The 19,247-nt window shown below is 41.6% G+C and overlaps 1 protein-coding gene across 8 annotated transcripts in view; it reads right to left on the bottom strand.

Annotated features, from left to right (window-relative positions):
• The window catches only part of BLMH (bleomycin hydrolase), a 51,921-nt gene extending 33,796 nt beyond the window's left edge, over positions 1 to 18,125 (bottom strand). For 7 of the 8 annotated variants that reach the window (XR_008713149.1, XR_008713146.1, XR_008713145.1 and 4 more), the window contains exons 1-6: positions 17,880 to 18,125; positions 17,376 to 17,585; positions 13,298 to 13,407; positions 12,256 to 12,397; positions 11,026 to 11,114; positions 9,426 to 9,518 (exon numbers count right to left, since the gene is read on the bottom strand). Coding sequence is in view for 2 of the 8 variants with exons in the window: in XM_055577061.1 (XP_055433036.1) it covers positions 9,426 to 9,518; positions 11,026 to 11,114; positions 12,256 to 12,397; positions 13,298 to 13,407; positions 17,376 to 17,585; positions 17,880 to 17,892 (657 nt within the window). In the remaining 6 variants the exon portion in view is untranslated. The remainder of the gene's footprint in view (positions 1 to 9,425; positions 9,519 to 11,025; positions 11,115 to 12,255; positions 12,398 to 13,297; positions 13,408 to 17,375; positions 17,586 to 17,879) is intronic. The other variant, XM_055577060.1, reaches the window with a different exon arrangement.
• Between the last annotated feature and the right edge of the window lie 1,122 nt (positions 18,126 to 19,247).

Genomic DNA, 19,247 nt, shown 5'->3' with positions numbered 1-19,247 from the left:
CAGGGTTTAAAACAAAAAAGGAAATACTGTCTCCTGTGCTATACCACAACCTGGGAATACCATGTCTCTCAGTCTTCTCAACAAAAATGGTAGACACTATTCAGATTTGACTGTGGAAAATTCTGAAAGAGATGGGAATACCAGACCACCTGACCTGCCTCTTGAGAAACCTGTATGCAGGTCAGGAAGCAACAGTTAGAACTGGACATGGAACAACAGACTGGTTCCAAATAGGAAAAGGAGTATGTCAAGGCTGTATATTGTCACCCTGCTTATTTAACTTATATGCAGAGTACATCATGAGTAACGCTGGACTGGAAGAAACACAAGCTGGAATCAAGATTGCCGGGAGAAATATCAATAACCTCAGATATGCAGATGACACCACCCTTATGGCAGAAAGTGAAGAGGAACTCAAAAGCCTCTTGATGAAAGTGAAAGCGGAGAGTGAAAAAGTTGGCTTAAAGCTCAACATTCAGAAAACGAAGATCATGGCATCCGGTCCCATCACTTCATGGGAAATAGATGGGGAAACAGTGGTAACAGTGTCAGACTTTATTTTTCTGGGCTCCAAAATCACTGCAGATGGTGACTGTAGCCATGAAATTAAAAGATGCTTACTCCTTGGAAGGAAAGTTATGACCAACCTAGACAGCACATTCAAAAGCAGAGACATTACTTTGCCAACAAAGGTTCGTCTAGTCAAGGCTATGGTTTTTCCTGTGGTCATGTATGGATGTGAGAGTTGGATTGTGAAGAAGGCTGAGTGCCGAAGAATTGATGCTTTTGAACTGTGGTGTTGGAGAAGACTCTTGAGAGTCCCTTGGTCTGCAAGGAGATCCAACCAGTCCATTCTGAAGGAGATCAGACCTGGGATTTCTTTGGAAGGAATGATGCTAAAGCTGAAACTCCAGTACTCTGGCCACCTCATGCGATGAGTTGACTCACTGGAAAAGACTCTGATGCTGGGAGGGATTGGGGGCAAGAGGAGAAGGGGACGACAGAGGATGAGATGGCTGGATGGCATCACTGACTCGATGGACGTGAGTCTGAGTGAACTCCGGGAGTTGGTGATGGACAGGGAGGCCTGGCGTGCTGTGATTCATGGGGTCGCAAAGAGTCGGACACGACTGAGCGACTGATCTGATCTGATTCAGATTTGACAGATAAAGAAACCAAGGTTCAGGAAAATAAATAGCTTGACTGATGTCCTATAGCCAGTAAATCGCAAAATCAGGCCTCAAAAAAGCCTTGGGACAGATACCCTGATAAGCAAGGTTCAAACTTCTTCTTTGAACCAAAGCTAGAAAATTAGAAATAGGCCTGCCTATGACTTCAGGCCTATAATTAAGGATAAAAAGACTCTTATGTCATATGGAAGACAGAGCCTGATTCTACCACCTTAACAGAAACACATTAACCTACAGACGAAGTTATGTGTGCCTTTCATTTTATGTTTGTTTTCCAAGACAAAGTCTTCCTTTACTAGGATTTACTTTATGTTTTATGAGCCTGAATAGCTGGTCCTTAAACCACCACCCTCTCTTTTTAAAGTTATTTATTTTTGGCCACGCTGGGTCTTCGTTGCTCTGTGGGCTTTTCTCCAGCTGTGGAAAGCAGGGGCTACTGTCCAGCTGTGGCGTTTGGGCTTCTCACTGCAGTGGATTCTCCTGTTGTGCAGCATGGGCACATGGGCTTCAGCAGTTGCAGCCTCCAGGCTCTAGAGCAACTCAGAAATGGTGGCATACAGGCTTAGCTGCTTTGTGGCATGTGGGATCTTCCTGGACCAGGGATCAAACCCATGTCTCCTGCACTGGCAGGCAGAATCTTCACCACAGAGCCACCAGGGAGGCCCAACTGCCTCTCTTTTAACGTACCATTCTCAGGCTAGTTTCTAATACAGAAAAGCAGCAGCAGGCATCACATGAGCAATTGTAATTAAGCTAATCTAGCCATGGATTAATGATCTCTTTTCGAGATTCATAAGGACCAGTCATTTTGTATTTCCTCAGCACCAAGGCCACAATGGTAATTTTCATTATGAGGACCCTGCCAGTGGTTAACTATGGTCAAGACAATTAAAGTGTATAATAAGAATATGTTTAAATAAGGAAGGTTTTATAGACTTAAATGATGTGTATTTTCAACTAATAATCATTGTCACATGTGCATGAACATTTTATATGGGGTCATTTTAATTAGTTCTCAGTCATCTACTTGGTTTACCCAGTTTAGTTAGGCCCTGGTGAAAAAATGGGGGAGACTAGGGCTAGGCCTAATGAAGATTAAGACAAGTAAGTGAACCTCTGATTACTTTTAAACACATTCTAAATATAAATATGAGTGTTTTACACTATGATTTACATATACCTTATTGAGCATCTGACTCCCTCTCTATAGTAAAAAGTGTGAAATCATTCCTTCCTTCTCATCAAAAATGCACTAAAGGAAATCTGCATTTTAGCTATCTAAATGAATTCTATAATTCATCTTTTTTTGGAATACAAATATTTATGCCCTACTGCATGTTTTATAAAGCTGAACTTTTATCAAAGATATATACAAGGGATGAATGAGGATAAGGGTGATATCTCTTTCTCTTGTAGTAAAACTGTAATCTGAGACAATGTTGCTTTGTTTTATATTATTTGTTTACCATGACAATAAATTATCCAAAGCCATTCACATTCAAGTCAGTTTAAAACACTTTGGAAGGAATGTTTGGCTCCAAGTCAACTAACAATAGTGAAACAAGCTCTAATTTTAAAAAATTCTCTGAATTATAATCTCCAGGGCCCATGATACTTCAATTCTTGATAAGAGACTCTGACGTTCTGAAAAACTATTCCCTGTTCCCAAAATACAAAGCTGGCAGCGAGCTTTGGGTATCTGAGTCTGCTCTCTGGTGGACAACTCGGGAGTTGTTACCTGTTTCTCACAAGATGAAGTTGACATTCAGGACAATAAAAGATACTGGACATTGAACACAAGTCATTATACAGAACTGAATACTAGTGAATAATAGAACCCGAAAGGCAATGGGAAAAAGACAAAAGACACAGAAAGCATGAAATACAGGACACAGGGAAAGACTATATGGACCCCAATTTAAGACAAATGATATTGGATAGAGTCAATTCCTATCCTCGTGGCTAAACTGGAAGACAGACACCAAGTGAGAGGAGGAAGGCAGGATGCGATAGTTGAGAGTCAGTCATGAATGCTTAGAAGGGTGAGAGTCTAAAGCCAGCTATAGGCAGACACAGAATGGAGGAAACCACAGTAATCAGAAATGTTACTGGCATGGCCAAAAAGTTCGTTTGGGTTCTTCCATAGGATGTTATGAAAAACCTGAATGAACTTTCTGTTCAACCCAAAAGAATGGGAAGGTAGTGCAATGGTTAACAACCAAGCTACTTGTAATGGAGCAAAACTGGTAATGCTAAGAGTTCAGTGCCTGGAACCACTGCAGAAGTGACAGATTCCTGGAATCTTCATTTGTATTTACAATACTGGATTGTCCAGTAAAGTCTAAAGCACTGTAGAAATATGATTTCCTTCTATTGTAAAGACACAAATCTACAGGGCCATTAAGAAATCATCCACTCTGACCTTTTCGTTTCACTGATGGAGAAATTAGGTTCAAAGGTAAAGTGACCTATTGATCACGGAGGAGATGACTGCCAGGACACAGAAATGGTCACAGAAAATAGCTGAACTTTGGAGAAGGTTCGGTGCCGAGGGTAAATGAACCAGTCACATGAGAAGAGTGGAGACCTTGGTGACTGCTGACAATGCAGAGAAGGAGAGAGGAGACAGCTCTCTGCTGCTTTCTGGTGGGGAATGAAAGAAAGGCAGGGATCTACTTTAAAAACACAACTGCTACTTGTGCCAGCAAAAGCAGGTAGAGGAGGAGAAACTTCCTGGAGGCAGTAGATGTATTTTAGGGCAGGGAAAGACATAAAAACCTACACCTAAAAGGTGTGTGCCCTTTTGTGATGTTAAAGGAAATGAGCTCACAAAGATGCTAACTAAGAGTCAAATGATTACCTTCAGATTAGTTTTAGAGTCTGTTTAGATCAAAGAAATAGTGAGAAATTCAGACTCTCCAGCTCTACCCAGATCTATTCAGTCAATCTGCACTTTAACAAGATCCCCAAGGGATTTGACTTAAAGTTTGAAAGCACTACGTTAAGCACATTTTCTCTTTCCCTCCTCCCAAATTCTGCTTCTTCAGTTATTACTTATCTCATTCACACTGCTATCCCTGACCACATACAGGTTCCCTTATCATCACTCAAAAGCCTTCTCTCCCCTACCTGGAAACCTTCCATTTATATCACCCCAAATCTTCCCTCTTCCTTGTCCTCCACATTGGCAAGTCCTGTTATCTTCACTTTGAAGATACACCACCCTCAAATATATCCACTTCTCTTCATCCTTATTTTCATCCATCTGGTGGGAACCACTACCATATCTCATCTACACAACAATAGCCTCCACACTGGTCTCCCTTCTTCCTCTCCCGCTGTTTTACCATGCATTCTCAAAACAGCCAGGGTGACATCTTTTTTAAAACAAAAATTAAGCCACATCACTCCTCAGCTTAAATCCCCCAGTGGCTAGCTCACTGTAGATCTTCTTCTATTTTTGATGTTTATGCTAAGTGAAGTAAGTCAGACAGAGAAATACTGAATGACAGCACTTACATGTGAAATCTAAAAAACACAGCAAACGAATGAATAGAACAAAAAAGCAGCAGGCTCACAGATACAGAGAAAAACTAGTGGTTAACTATGTGTGGGGGGAGGGGTAATGTAAGGATCGGAGAGTGGGGGCTACAAACTAATAATGGTTGTTAAGACAAGCTCAAGGATGTACTGTACAAAAGGCGGTTATAGCCAGTATCTTATAGTAACTGTAAATGAAAAGTAGCCTTTAAAGCTTGTGTATACTCGATGACATAAAGCAAGATCCTCTATGACCCACCTCCTAGAGTAATGGAAATAAACACAAAAGTAAACAAGTGGGACCTGATTAAACTTAAAAGCTTTTGCACAGCAAAGGAAACTATAAACAAGGTGAAAAGACAACCCTCATAATGGGAGAAAATAATAGCAAATGAAACAACTGACAAAAGATTAATTTCCAAAATATACAAGCAGCTCATACAATTCAATACCAGAAAAACAACCCAATCAAAAAGTGGGAAAAAGACCTAAACAGACATTTCTCCAAAGCAGACATACAGATGGCTAACAAACATGTGAAAAGATGCTCAATATCGCTCACTATTAGAGAAATGCAAATCAAAACTACAATGAGATATAACCTCACACCAGTCAGAATGGCCATCATCAAAAAGTCTACAAACAATAAACGCTGAAGAAGATATGCACTGTTGGTGGGAACGTAAATTGATACAGCCACTATGGAAGACAGTATGTAGATTCCTTAAAAAACTAGGAATAAAACCACCATATGACCCAGCTTCCCTGGTGGCTTCCCTGGTGGCTCAGACAGTAAAGCGTCTGCCTATAATGTGGGAGACCTGGGTTTGATCCCTGGGTTGGGAAGATCCTTTGGAGAAGGAAATGGCAGCCCACTCCAGTACTCTTGCCTGGAAAATCCCATGGATGGAGGAGCCTGGTAGGCTGCAGTCCATGGGGTCGCGAAGAGCCAGACACAACTAATCGACTTCACTTTCACTTTCTTTCATGACCCAGCAATCCCAATCCTAGGCATACACCCTGAGGAAACCAAAACTGAAGAAGACACATGTATCCCATTGTTCAATGCAGTACTATTTACAGTAGCTAGAACATGGAAGTAACCTAGATGTCCATCGACAGATGAAGGGATAAAGAAGTTGTGGCACATATACACAACGGAATATTACTCAGCCATAAAAAGGAATGCATGTGAGTCAATTCTAATGAGGTGGATGAACCTAGAACCTATTATACAGAGTGAAGTAAGTCAGAGAGAGAAATATAAATATTGTATTCTAATGCATATATATGGAATCTAGAAAAATGGTACTGAAGAATTTATTTACAGGGGAGCAATGGAGAAACAGACATAGAGAATAGACTTATGGACATGGGGAGAGGGGAGGAGAGGGTGAGATGTATGGAAAGAGTAACATGGAAACTTATATTACCATATGTAAAATAGACAGCCAACGGGAATTTGCTGTATGGCTCAGGAAACTCAAACAGGGCTCTGTATCAACCTAGAGGGATGGGATGGGGAGGGAGATGGGAGGGAGGGGGATATATGTATACCTATGGCTGATTCATGTTGAGGTTTGACAGAAAACAACAAAATTCTGTAAAGTAGTTATCCTTCAATTAAAAAATAATTTTAAAAAAAGCTTGCATATAAAAAAATTTATAGGCACTAGAGAAACACAAAGAAAATGAAAAAAGGAACTTACTAACAGTGCATAGGATCCCTTCTTTAAGCTAAATTTTATATGATCTTAAATGAAAAAAAGTACATAAGGAAAAAAATCAGAGTTAGCAGTGATAACCTCCGGATCACAAGGACTTTCTATGTCATCCTGCCCTGGATTAGTTAGTACGTAATTTCTTATATTTATAAAAATTTAAAAGTACAAGCCTTATTCATGCTTCTGGTATAACTCAAAAGCCTCTAATGTGCAACAAGGTAGAATGATTAGCAAATGTAATTCAAATATATGCTTCAAACTAAGAAGTTTTTAAGTTGAAAAAATAAAAGAAACAGGTATCCCTCCAGAAGAAAGGAAGAAAGATAAAAAGAAAGAGATACCTAGGTGTGTGCTGTGCTGTGCTGAGTCAATTCACTCATGTCTGACTCTTTCTGACCCCACGGACTGTGGCCCACCAGGCTCCTTTGTCCATGGGATTCTCCAGGCAAGAATACTGGAGTGGGTAGCCATTCCCATTTCCAGGGGACCTTGCCAACCCGAGGATCAAACCTGAGTCACCTGTATCACAGAGGCAGATTTTTTACCCACTGAGCCACCAGGGAAGCCTCCTTAGAAAGAATGCCTTTAGCATAAGCACACCTCATTCAAAGCTATGTGAGCTTCATGGCTGTTGATTCAAGTCATCATTTTGATGTGCCTACAAGGCTACGCAAATCACAGGTACTAATTTGTGGCTTTAAAACCACAACTAGACTCTTCATTACCAAAGAGTCAGGTTCACTAATGAGAAGTTACCTAGGGAATTGTAAAAATCTAAAGACCTACCACACAGAATTCTGTAGTCAACAGTTTACAGAGAATCATTAAGTAAATAATCCTATAAAAAAACATTTATACTCAGGACTTGGCAAGGTGGTGTTTTACTTTTTCCAAGGTTAGGAAAGGAGAGAAAAGATATGTAGAATATATCTGCTCTCTTAGCAGCTAATCGCAGGGTCAGATCATGGACTTTAGATACAGCATTTAAAAGATCATTAAAGCAAATATCTTAAGTCAACAGGATGCTTGTGATCTACTTAAGTACCAACTGAGCCTATTTCCGTAACTCTTTACAGACCCTTCCTCCCTACCCCCTACACCCCACCATCTTAGTATAATTATAAAGGCAAATTATGCAAGAGACATGGCCTCAAGAAGAGAGATCATTCTAAGGAAGAAACAAGAAAACTACCATTTACTGGACAACTGACATACACCAGGCACTAGGGCTTACACTCAGATAGTTAATTATTTATGTGATCCCCACAAAAATCCAATGAGGAATGCATTTTAAACTCAAACTGAATCTGAGAGAGGTTAAGTAATTTTATCCAAGATCACAGAGCTGTTAAGTGATAGAGGTGAAACCCATGTCCTACTCCAAAGCCTATTTCTTTTACTACAGATACCTTTCTTAACAAAGAACACTTAAGGAGTAGAGAGAGAAGTAAATATGAGACAATTTCAATGTATCAGGCAAAATGACACCTCTGTATTCAGCCACTGAACAGTATTTAAGAAACTAGATTGTACCAAGGCAGAGGGTAGAGGCAGTCCACATGAACAAATTGAGACTTGAGAGTTTGAGGAACCTATCCCAGGTCACATGGCTGTTAAATAAAGAGAAGGCAAGACGGTCTGACCTCAGAGACCATGCTCGGGACTACACTATGCAGCCTCTCTAAAATTTAAAGGAAAACACGAGTGACGCATTAACGTTGTCCACTATAGTAAAGAAAAAAAAAATTTAGCCCATTTAGCCCTACTCCGCAAAAATAGTCCTGAAAGAACTGTTAGTTGAGTGATTTCGAGTAATGGGTCCACTAGATGAAAAACATAAATATTTGTACTTTTCTTAAAGCAATTTCACAGTTTTATACATATTCATTTGGATTATGGATAGTATTAAATGTAATCATTGATGTAATTATGTAATAAAGATTCTTATCTGCCTTGATAGTAAATATTGCAGCCTGGTATTTGTTTAATGCTCTTTAAGTTTTCCAAAATGTCTTCATATACATTGTTTTAACCTATAACCACCAATAGCTTCCCATTTGTATTGCTACAGAATAAAGCCAAAAGATCTGGCATCTACGTAAGACCCCTCACAGCTCTGCCTTTCTAGCTTAATTTGCTACCAAACACACTCACAAAATGTTGTGTTTCAGGTACTCTGTTGTCTGAAGATTTCACCTTTGTTCATGCCACTGTACATGCAAGTCCTGTGTCTGGAATGGTTTTCCCAGTTTTCCACCTGGTAAATCTCTACTGCTCTTTCAAGAACTGGTTCAAGTATCTGTCCCATGAAGCCTTCAGTTCACTGACTTATTCACTCCCTCCTCTATGACCACCTCTATGACCACCAAGTCCTTTTTTATACATCTCCAGCAAAGGATTTATTATAATTATTCACGTGCTTTTTTTACCAAGGGATTGAGCTCCTTGAGAGTAGAGACTGTCTTTCTCATCTCTGTCTCCCAGTGCCAAACTCCTAGCAGGTATTCAATATTTATGAAATGAATAAAGAATGAAATTATACAGAATCCTACACTGGGAAACAGAAGATGCAAGTACAAGTCCCGTGTGTATGTATACTCAGTTGTTCAGTTGTGTCCAACACTTTGTGACCCCACAGACTGTAGACCGCCAGGCTCCTCTGTCCAGGGGAGTTTCCTGACAAGAATAATGGAGTGGCTTGCCCTTTCCTTCTCTCAGTGATTTTCTGACCCAAAGATCAAAACAGTGTCTCCTGCGTCAGCATGTTGATTCCTTACTGCGAGCCACCTGGGAATCCCACAAGTCCCATACTAAACTGCAAAGTTTATACCTCAGCCTTTTTAGCTGTAAAATAAAGTAATTTTCAATTCAATGCTAATGACAGTGACCATGCTTCCTAATCAATTTAACAGATAGGAACTTTCTCAGAGTTCTTTAAAAGGGTTACAAAAAATCCAGTAATTGTTATTACCTCCTCCATCATGGAGTCTTGTGTGGCTGAGATTTCTTCTTTGGTTGCACCACTGTGTACCAGGTTCCGCAGTCGTATGCAGAATTCTCTCATCTATGACAGAAATTTATTTAGCATTCCAACAGTTACCCAAATTCAACTGTAAAGGAGACTAACAGACCAATGCTAGCTCCGTTTTGAAGTATAACTCAGTCAAGACCCAGGGCAAAGTTCATAAAAGCAAATGTTTTCCCCAATAACTCCACTTAAACATAGACAGAAAAACCTTCTCCATAAAGGGAAAGACATGGATGATTTCCCTAAAATACTAGATGGAACTGCTTCTGCTCTGCAACTGAAGGTACCCTTTATGATATGTCTGGGAATGGGGAAAACATGTGATTTCAAAATGCCTATCACGAAAAAATGGGAGACAAGCTGATTATGCCACTAATTCATTCTAATAGGTTTTAATTTAGAATCTTCCTGGTTGTCTATTTCTTCTCTGTAAAATTGTTATGATCATGGCTATGCCAAACCCCAATATACTTTTCATTTTTGTTGTTTTCAATTTTGGGAGATGCCTAAGATAAAGGTGACTCATAAACCTAGCCACAGGGCTAAAGAGCATCTTGTTCCCACCTGAAATGGAATCCAAAGCCTTACTAATAACGATCTTTTAGCCTGTGGATTAATACTCCCCAGAGTTTCCTGAGTGGAAAATAACCTACTTCTCATATTGGGGAAACACACTTTACAGTTTATTTTAAAATGTAGTCTTTCTTCCAGGGATGACAAATCCAATTTTTAGCCTCATAGATCAAGACAGCAGATTTTGGCAACTCCCAGTTCCTAAAAAAGAAATCTGGCAGGCAGAGCAGCATCCCTGTAGGATTCACAGTCCTCCCTGGGAAAATGGGTTACGTAGAGAAGACAGAATGATTCATTAAGATAACTGAGGCAATAAAAAGCAGTTCAGGGACTACATCAAATGTTTTAGTGAGTGGATAAACTACACTTGAGGCAGTTTGGGGAAGCCTAAGAACTCTGCCTTGTCTTTTAGGAGGTCTCCCGAATAGTTGTGTTTGGTTTTACTAGACCATAAAGCTGTCCCAGTCTGCCTCCACTAGAACCAAGTGAGAGGCACAGCACCCCGTGTGCTTGTCCCACACTGAGAATGGGGCTTTCATTCCTCAGTACTCATAAGAAAGAATTAAAATCAAAAGAAATAAAAGTGGGATATTTTTAAAAAGAAGAAAAAAACCACCCTACTAATCGCCATTATTTTTTAATAATTATTTTTTTTATTTTGGCTGTACTAGGTCTTTTGATGCAGTGGGTGGGCTTAGTTGCCCCACAGCATGTGGGACCTCAGTTCTATGACCAGGGATCAAACCCTTGTCCCCTGCATTGGAAGGTGGATTTTTAACCACTGGACCACCAGGGAAGTCCCATCAGTTATTTTTAAAGTTAATATGCAGCTACTCTGCCTTGGATGGACACTGCTATCTTATATATAGCCTGTGTACACTGCAATGCCCAGGAATGCCCCTGGAAAGTCAGTTAGGAGTTCTAAGGTAAGCACATTACATGCAATCTTGTCCTGCTCCGTATGTTGTACCTTGTGATTCAGAATATCATTCATCCTTCTGGTTGCCTCTGTTGTGTAAGTTTCAGGGAAGCACTTCTTAGGGATAACACCATATTTTTCTAAAAGAAAACAAATTTTAATGTTCCATAAAGTAAATGTAAATTCCAAGTGTCAGAAATTCGGACAAAAACAGCTATTGCTTTTAAAAATAGGCCATATTTTGCTAGTCTAACGGTGACTGCAGCCATGAAGTTAAAAGACACTTGCTCCTTTGAAGGACAGCTATGATAAACCTAGACAGTTATTAAAAAGCAGAGACATCACTTCACCAACAAAGGTCTGTATCGTCAAAGCTAAAATTTTTTGAGTAGTCATCTATGGATGCGAGAGTTGAATCATAAAAGGGGCTGAGTGCCAAAGAATTGATGCTTTCAAATTGTGGTGCTGGAGAAGAGTCTTGAGAGTCCCTTGGATAGCAAGGAGATCAAACCAGAAAATCAATCCTAAATATTAATTGGAAGGACTGATGCTGAAGCTCTAATACTTTATGAGTATTAATACTAATACCTTATGAGAAGAGCCAACTCACTGGAAAAGACTCTGATGCTGGGAAAGATTGAGGGCAAGAGAAAGGGGTGACAGAGGACGAGATGGTTGGATGGCATCACCAACTCAGTGGACATGAATGTGAGCAAACTCCAGGAGATAGTAAAGAAGATGGGAGCCTAGTGTGCTGCAGTCCATAGGGTAACAAAGAGTCAGACATGACAACAAAAACGAAACCCAGAAAACTGAACAATCTCACGATATTATTAAACAGGTCATTTAATCTGCATATTTATCCATCCATCTTGGAATTAATTCTGTTTTTAGTCTAACACACTTTGCAAAGTACTCAATATGAGGGAATTTCCCTCAAAGACAATTTTTTGAAAGAGGTTATTTTCAAACAGTTGTGGTTTTCAATGTGTTTCTTAATTACATCAATAGATAAGAGAGAAACTTTTTCATAGAAAGTTAGTTATACTTAATACATTTTCTTCTCTAATCTAAACTTTAAAGTACCTATCTCTTTACTTCCAATTTAAGAAAGGTACTTACTAGGTAAGAATGTGAGATAAAGGTTCTTAGAGCTAACTGTATACCATTCTGGGGACCAGTTCTACCCTATACTTAAACACCAAAGAAATGGCCTATGCTGAACTACAGAGCCTTGTTTCATGAAGCTGGGTTTCAGTTCTCTTACAGAAAGGCTCTTACCAACAATATTGACAAGCATATCCCATTGTCCTCCATCATTGGCAGGATTCATAAGCAAATACTGCACCAGCCTACCATCCTCAGGCTCCTTTTTCTGAGCTGTGTCCACAAAAGCATTTAAGAAGAAATAACAGCGTTCAACCTAAAGTAAGAGAAGTTAAATAAAATTAAAGGAGAAAAGAGCTAATATCTTTAATGGCATTAGCGACAGAACAGGAGTCCTGGAACTACTACAGACCCAACAGAGTAGGTATTTTTAAACTAAAGTTGATATCTAAATGGCAGTATCTCTGGGACTTCCCTGGTGGTTCAGTGGTTAAGACTCTATGCTTTCACTACTGGAGGCATGGGTCTGATCCATGGTTGGGGAGCTAAGGGCTTCCCTGATGGCTCAGTGGTGAAGAATCTGCTTGGAATGAAGGAGACCCAGGAGCTGCAAGTAGCTAAGATCCAACATGCTGCACAGTGTGGCCAAAAAACAACAACAAAAAAGAGGAAGATCTGGCTTCATAAGAATATGTGAAGGATTTTCTTTTAATGTGTGTGCACGTTGTAATAGTTTATCCTGAACAAGGCAGTGCTTTATTCTGAAACAAAAATCTGATACTTACAGCCTTCAATCAATAAATATCTAACAGACAAATACAATATACACTTTAAAGATTTTTTTTTAAAAAAGGAATAAAATTATTTACTGTTTTTCAGACAAGTACTACCCAGAGAAAGGGAATTAGGTCCTAGAAAGACAAATGACCTACATAAAGATGCCAAAAGGAGAAATTATTGAAAACAAAAAGTTTTAAATAAGAAAGACACAAGGAAGTAGTAAGGTGAGTCATCAGACTTATTATTTCATTGCCAAAAAGCCACCTACCAACCCAGTGGTTCTGCCTTTGAAAAGAATCAATTTTTGATACTTTGGAAATCAGAACAAATGGTGTTGCCATCTATAATGGAAGGCAGAGGACAACTGGAAAGCAAGAAATGAAGAAACAGTCCCTACCAAAGCTGACGCTGAAACAAAAAGACATCAGTTCCATACCTTGTCCCAGAAAAAGAGGTAAGACTGACTAAATTCAAATTCTTCAATATTGAATCTTCTCATGAATGGAAGTCTCATAACATTCAGACAAGAAAAGATCCAGCATCGCCCTAAAAGGAGAAAGCAAATCAAGAAATTAGGGTGAGTGTTCACATAGATCACACTGTTCTAATTGTATTTCCCAACACTGAATATATGATAACATCTTGGACAATTTAAGACCAATCAAAAAGCAGAAAGATATAAAAACAAGAAAGGTAGTTTCTTTTTGACTATTTGCAATATATACACAAAGTTTTATATCCTTAATATATTAGAAAAAAATCTCTTTACATATCACATAAAGAATCAATTACAAATCGCCTAAGAAAATTAGAAAAAGAAATATTGATAGAGAAATATGAGTAGAGATCATGAATAACTAATTTAATAGTCAAAAAAGACACAAATAGCCATGAAACATTTTTTTAAAGTTCATCATAAGATACTTGTTAAGTGGGGAAGCATTATTTTATAATTAATAATGCCCAGTATTGGCAAGGACCCAGGGACACACCATTCTTACACACCTTGGATAGGAATCTAAACAGGTAAAAAATATCTGAAGGCAATTTGGCAGTATATGGCAAAAGTTTCAAAAAGTCCCTACCCTTTAATCTGGAATACATAGTATACGCCTCAATATAAGGTGACCCTAACTTAAGTCAATCCCCATGCCACCAAGGAGAAATTGTTTTTAAGTTATTTAGTTAACTGGATTATATGAACACTTAAAAATATAGATGACTGAGCCACCAGGGAAGCCCAATAATATTTAACTTAGTAGCTTAAATACATGTTTAAAATCCTGTCACTACAATAAATCGACATAGGAGCACTGCGTTTTCCACGTTCACAGGTCACTGTCACGCTACTCCACACTCTTCACATGCATCTTGGCATCAGTGCCTTTGCCATCATGTTGTTGCTGTTCAGTTGCTCAGTTGTGTCCAACTCTTTGTGACCCCATGGACTGCAGCACGCCAGGCTTCCCTGTCCTTCACCATCTCCCGAAGCTTGCTCAAACTCATGTCCATTGAGTCAGTGATGCCATCCACCATCTCATCCTCTGTCACCTACTCTCCTCCTACCTTCAATCTTCCCCAGCATCATGGTCTCTTTCAATAAGTCAGCTCTTCGTATTAGGTGGCTAGAGTATTGGAGCTTCAGCTTTAGCATCAGTCCTTCCAATGAATATTTAGGGTTGATTTCCTTTAGGATTGACTGGTTTGATCTCCCTTGCAGTCCAAGGGACTCTCAAGAGTCTTCTCCAACACCACAGTTCAAAAGCATCAATTCTTTGGTGCTTAGCCTTCTTTATGGTCCAACTTTCATATCCATACATGACTGCTGGAAAAACCATAGCTTTGACTATATGGACCTTTGTCCGCCAAGTAATGTCTCTGCTGTTTAATACACTGTCTGGGTTTGTCATAGCTTTTTCTTTTAATCAGAACACATTATCTTCCTTCCATCTACTATTTTTGTGATAGCAATGTTTTGAATCCATGCATACAGCTGGCTCTAAAAATGTTATGCTACCCCTCAAGCATATAATCATATTCTTCATTTGTCCTATAAGTGGATAACCACAAACTCCACAATGTCACCATCTTCTGTAACGACTTAAGTGATCTTTGTGCTTCAGTCATGTCCGACTCTGTGACTCCGCGGACTGTAGCCTGCCAGGCTCCTATGTCTATGGGATTCTCCAGGCAAGAATATTGGACTCCTCCAGAGGATCTTCCCTACCCAGGGATCGAACCCATGTCTCTTATGTCTCCTGCATTAGCAAGCAGGTTCTTTACCACTAGCACACATACCGTGTTTTTCAAAATCACTAACGACTTAGCATACCTAAATTACTAATGACTCAGTTACCTCTCTCCCACATACAATATTTTTCCTAGTGAGGAAATCTAGATGAACTGTTAATGTGAAAACTGCATGAAAATAAACTACCTAGCTCATGTGCCATCTGTATCTTTTCTAAGTAAAAGTGACACTACAGAATATATAAGACCTGATTTGTTGCAGATGCACTTTTCCATGGAGAAGGCAACGGTACCCCACTCCAGTACTCTTGCCTGGAAAATCCCATGGATGGAGGAGCCTGGTGGGCTGCAGTCCATGGGGTCGCTAAGAGTCGGGCACGACTGGGCGACTTCCCTTACTTTTCACTTTCATGCATTGGAGAAGGAAATGGCAACCCACTCCAATATTCTTGTCTGGAGAATCCCAGGGACAGAGGGGTCTAGTGGGCTGCTGTCTATGGGGTCGCACAGAGTCGGACACAACTGAAGCGACTTAGCAGCAGCAGCAGCAGCACTTTTCCAGGCTCTTCCCTAAGAGGTCACTGCAATTCAACACCATGTAAGACCACTGTGACATTACTAACTGAATAATTTGTGGCCTGACAGGCCACACCACCCCAAGCATTTTCTATGATGACAAAACATTAATTATTGCAAGATCATAATTTTTTCCTTAAATTTAAAAATCAACTTTACTGAGGTATAATTTACATACAGTAAAATACATCTGTGTCATAAATGTATACTTTTGAGTTTTGGCTGGCTTCAAACAAGCACTGATCTGCTTTCTGCCAAAATAAATAGACTGGGAGAAGTTTTTAAATGGATAGGCAGGCTACAGTCCCTGGGGTTGCAAAGAGTCAGACACAACTGAGCAACTAACATACACAGGCTTTAAAAAAGTTATTTTAGTATTAATTCTGCTGTGAGAATGTCCTCCTTATTTAGGTTCCTAGATAACCCATCTTTCACTGTAGCTGTCCTTCCTGTGGTCCCAGACTGTAGAAAAAGAGCTCTTGACCAGCAAGGCATACAAACTGGTCTCTGAGTGGGAACTGAGCCTTTAGCACATTTGTTCAGTTCAGTTCAGTCGCTCACTTGTGTCCGACTCTTTGCGACCCCATGAATCGCAGCACACCAGGCCTCCCTGTCCATCACCAACTCCCAGAGTTCACCCAAATTCATGTGCATTGAGTCGGTGATGCCATCCAGCCATCTCATCCTCTGTCGTCCCCTTCTTCTCCTGCCCCCAATCCCTCCCAGCATCAGAGTCTTTTCCAATGAGTCAACTCTTCGCATGAAGTGGCCAAAGTATCAGAGTTTCAGTTTCAGCATCAGTCCTTCCAATGAACACCCAGGACTGATCTCCTTTAGGATGGACTGGTTGGATCTCCTTGCAGTCCAAGGGACTCGAAAGAGTCTTCTCCAATACCACAGTTCAAAAGCATCAATTTTTCGGCACTCAGCTGTCTTCACAGTCCAACTCTAGATGATGCTGTGAAAGGGCTGCACTCAATATGCCAGCAAATTTGGAAAACTCAGCAGTGGCCACAGGACTGGAAAAGGTCCGTTTTCATTTGTTCAAGTTGCAACTAAAAGGCATGCTTAAAAACATTTGATGATGTTCTGGCGCAATTACATTGTGTCTTTTCCATCCCACACATGGCCTTCAGGGCAACATGGAGGAGTTCTCTAGGGTGTGAATATTTTTACATGTTTCTTTTTTTAATTTTTGGCTACACTGGGTCTTAGTTGAGGAGCATGGTTCAGCAGTTGTGGCACAAAGGCTTAGCTGCTCCAAGGCATGTGGGATCTTCCCAGACCAGGGATGGAACCCGCGAGCCCTGCATTGAGAGACAGATTCTTATCCACTGCTCCACCAGGGAAGTCCCATTTTTGCATGTTTCGTACCAAGAAAGAGTATCTCCAAGACATTGGGCTGCAATCACATAACTTCAGGACAGAGTATCCGTGAAATACATTCAAACAGATGACCTTGGACTAGTCAGTCACTTGAGTGCTCAAATCAAATACACCAAGCAGCAAAACAAGTCACAATGTAGCTTCCTTGGACCTGCCTGTATCTGCGTCTATTCTCTTAAGAATTTATCCCAAGTTCTCTCCATCCAAACCTCTGCTCCCTTTAAGACCGTTTTTAGGTAAGACGCCACAATGGTATGCTCTCAAGAAAGTCCAAGGACGTGCAAGAAGTTTGAAGACCTCACCTGAACTCTTCTGGTTGGTGACGGGCTTGCCTTCCTGATGCACGGCGTGCTGGAACACATGCTGAGTACCCTGGACCGTGGCCCTCTTCAGACAGATGTCCAGCAGGTCGTGAGTGGTGCCGACATTCTGGGCCAGTACGAATTGAGGGTCGGAATTCAGTTTCTGAAGCAGAGCCGCTACCTTCTCCGAATTCAGTCCTGCTGGAATACCTGATGGGATTGTAACATCAAAAAGAGGCTGAAGAGAGCTCATCTCCTACACTTGGACTCTAAGTTGGTAAGAGCATCCCGCGGTGACCATAGAGCAGCGGAGAAGCCCTTCACCGGCTTCCTCGCCCACGAAGCTGCCTCCCTCCGGGCCTCTCCAACCCACCAAGAAAGCTCCATCCCCGCCATCCCCCGGGGTCCCAGCCCCGGCCCTTCCCCGCCACCGGGCCTCCGGGACGCAGCGGAGCCCCTAGAGGCCCCCCGCCAGAGCCTCGGCAGGGAAGAGGGGCACCTCACCCGCTCCGTTCATGGCGCCCAAGCTGCCCGGCGAGGGAACGGTAGTTTCGGGGTCCTCAGGCCGGCGCCGGGACGGCACAGCGCTTCGCAGGCTGGGCGGTCCGACCAGCTTCTCGCACCCGGAGCGCCGGAAAGAGGAAACCGGCTCGGTGGCGGCGGAGGGCGAGAGAAACGGGGTCCGTGGAGGGACAAAACTCCCCCCACGCGTTGCTGAGTCAGCGCCGTCGGGGCTGGCCCCGCCCAGGGGAGGGCCGAGGGGGCGGGCTGCTGACGCGCTCCGAGCTGCCCCAACCACCCGCGGGCCCCCGGCGGTTCCGGCCCACGTGGGCCGCTGTGATTACGCTTCCCAACCCCCGGGGCGCCCTCCTAGGATCCGGCCAGCCCCGAGGCGAAAACTTAGAGATTCCATGCTGGGCCTCGGAGGCCGAATACACTAGCATTGTGGATTGATCCCCCATTAAACCTTTTCAGAGGCCAAAAGAGGGCTCCAGGCTGTGGAGCGGGCTGAGGGGTCGCATAATCAAACACTGGGCTTAGGTTGAGTTGACTCGTTACAAAAATGAACCCAAAGGCGCTTTCAATAGGTCTCCTTTGCTGACCGGTCACTGCAATTTCAGTGGCAACTTGTTGCTTTGATTCTAGTAGAACCACGTTTTTATGTTTGAGGGGAAATTGGAATCAAGCTCGTTCCTACCCTCAGTAGCTACCACGGTTGGTTCTACAAGCATCCAATTGCTCATTTCGAGGAAATACTCATTCTAGGCTTCATAGAGTCGGTGAGGGTGTCCTACCTAGATCAGAAAGTACTGTGGGATTTAACTAAGGATAATGACAGAAGTTGAGAGTCCCTTGGACTGCAAGGAGATCCAACCAGTCCATTCTGAAGGAGATCAGACCTGGGATTTCTTTGGAAGGAATGACGCTAAAGCTGAAACTCCAGTACTTTGGCCACGTCATGCGAAGAGTTGACTCATTGGAAAAGACTCTGATGCTGGGAGGGATTGGGGGCAAGAGGAGAAGGGGACGACAGAGGATGAGATGGCTGGATGGCATCACTGACTCAATGGACGTGAGTCTGAGTGAACTCCGGGAGTTGGTGATGGACAGGGAGGCCTGGCGTGCTGCGATTCATGGGGTCGCAACGAGTCGGACACGACTGAGCGACTGATCTGATCTGATCTGATCTGAATGACAGAAGTCAGTCTTATTCACCTATACTGTTTTGCTCGGCTCTCTACAAAACCTGCAAATGAGCGGGTTTTCATCCCCAAGCTTGCAGGATAACTGAGAGGTTTAACAAGATTTTGAGATAGTGAAGTCATTCTTTTTGTTTTTCATGCTCTAAAATCTCAAACCTTAGTGAGATGT

This window comes from Bubalus kerabau, chromosome 4 (assembly GCF_029407905.1).
Source record: "Bubalus kerabau isolate K-KA32 ecotype Philippines breed swamp buffalo chromosome 4, PCC_UOA_SB_1v2, whole genome shotgun sequence".
NCBI classification, from domain to species: Eukaryota; Metazoa; Chordata; class Mammalia; order Artiodactyla; family Bovidae; genus Bubalus; species Bubalus kerabau.
Note: the sequence above shows the minus strand (reverse complement) of the source record. Positions and strands in the feature narration are given on the sequence as shown.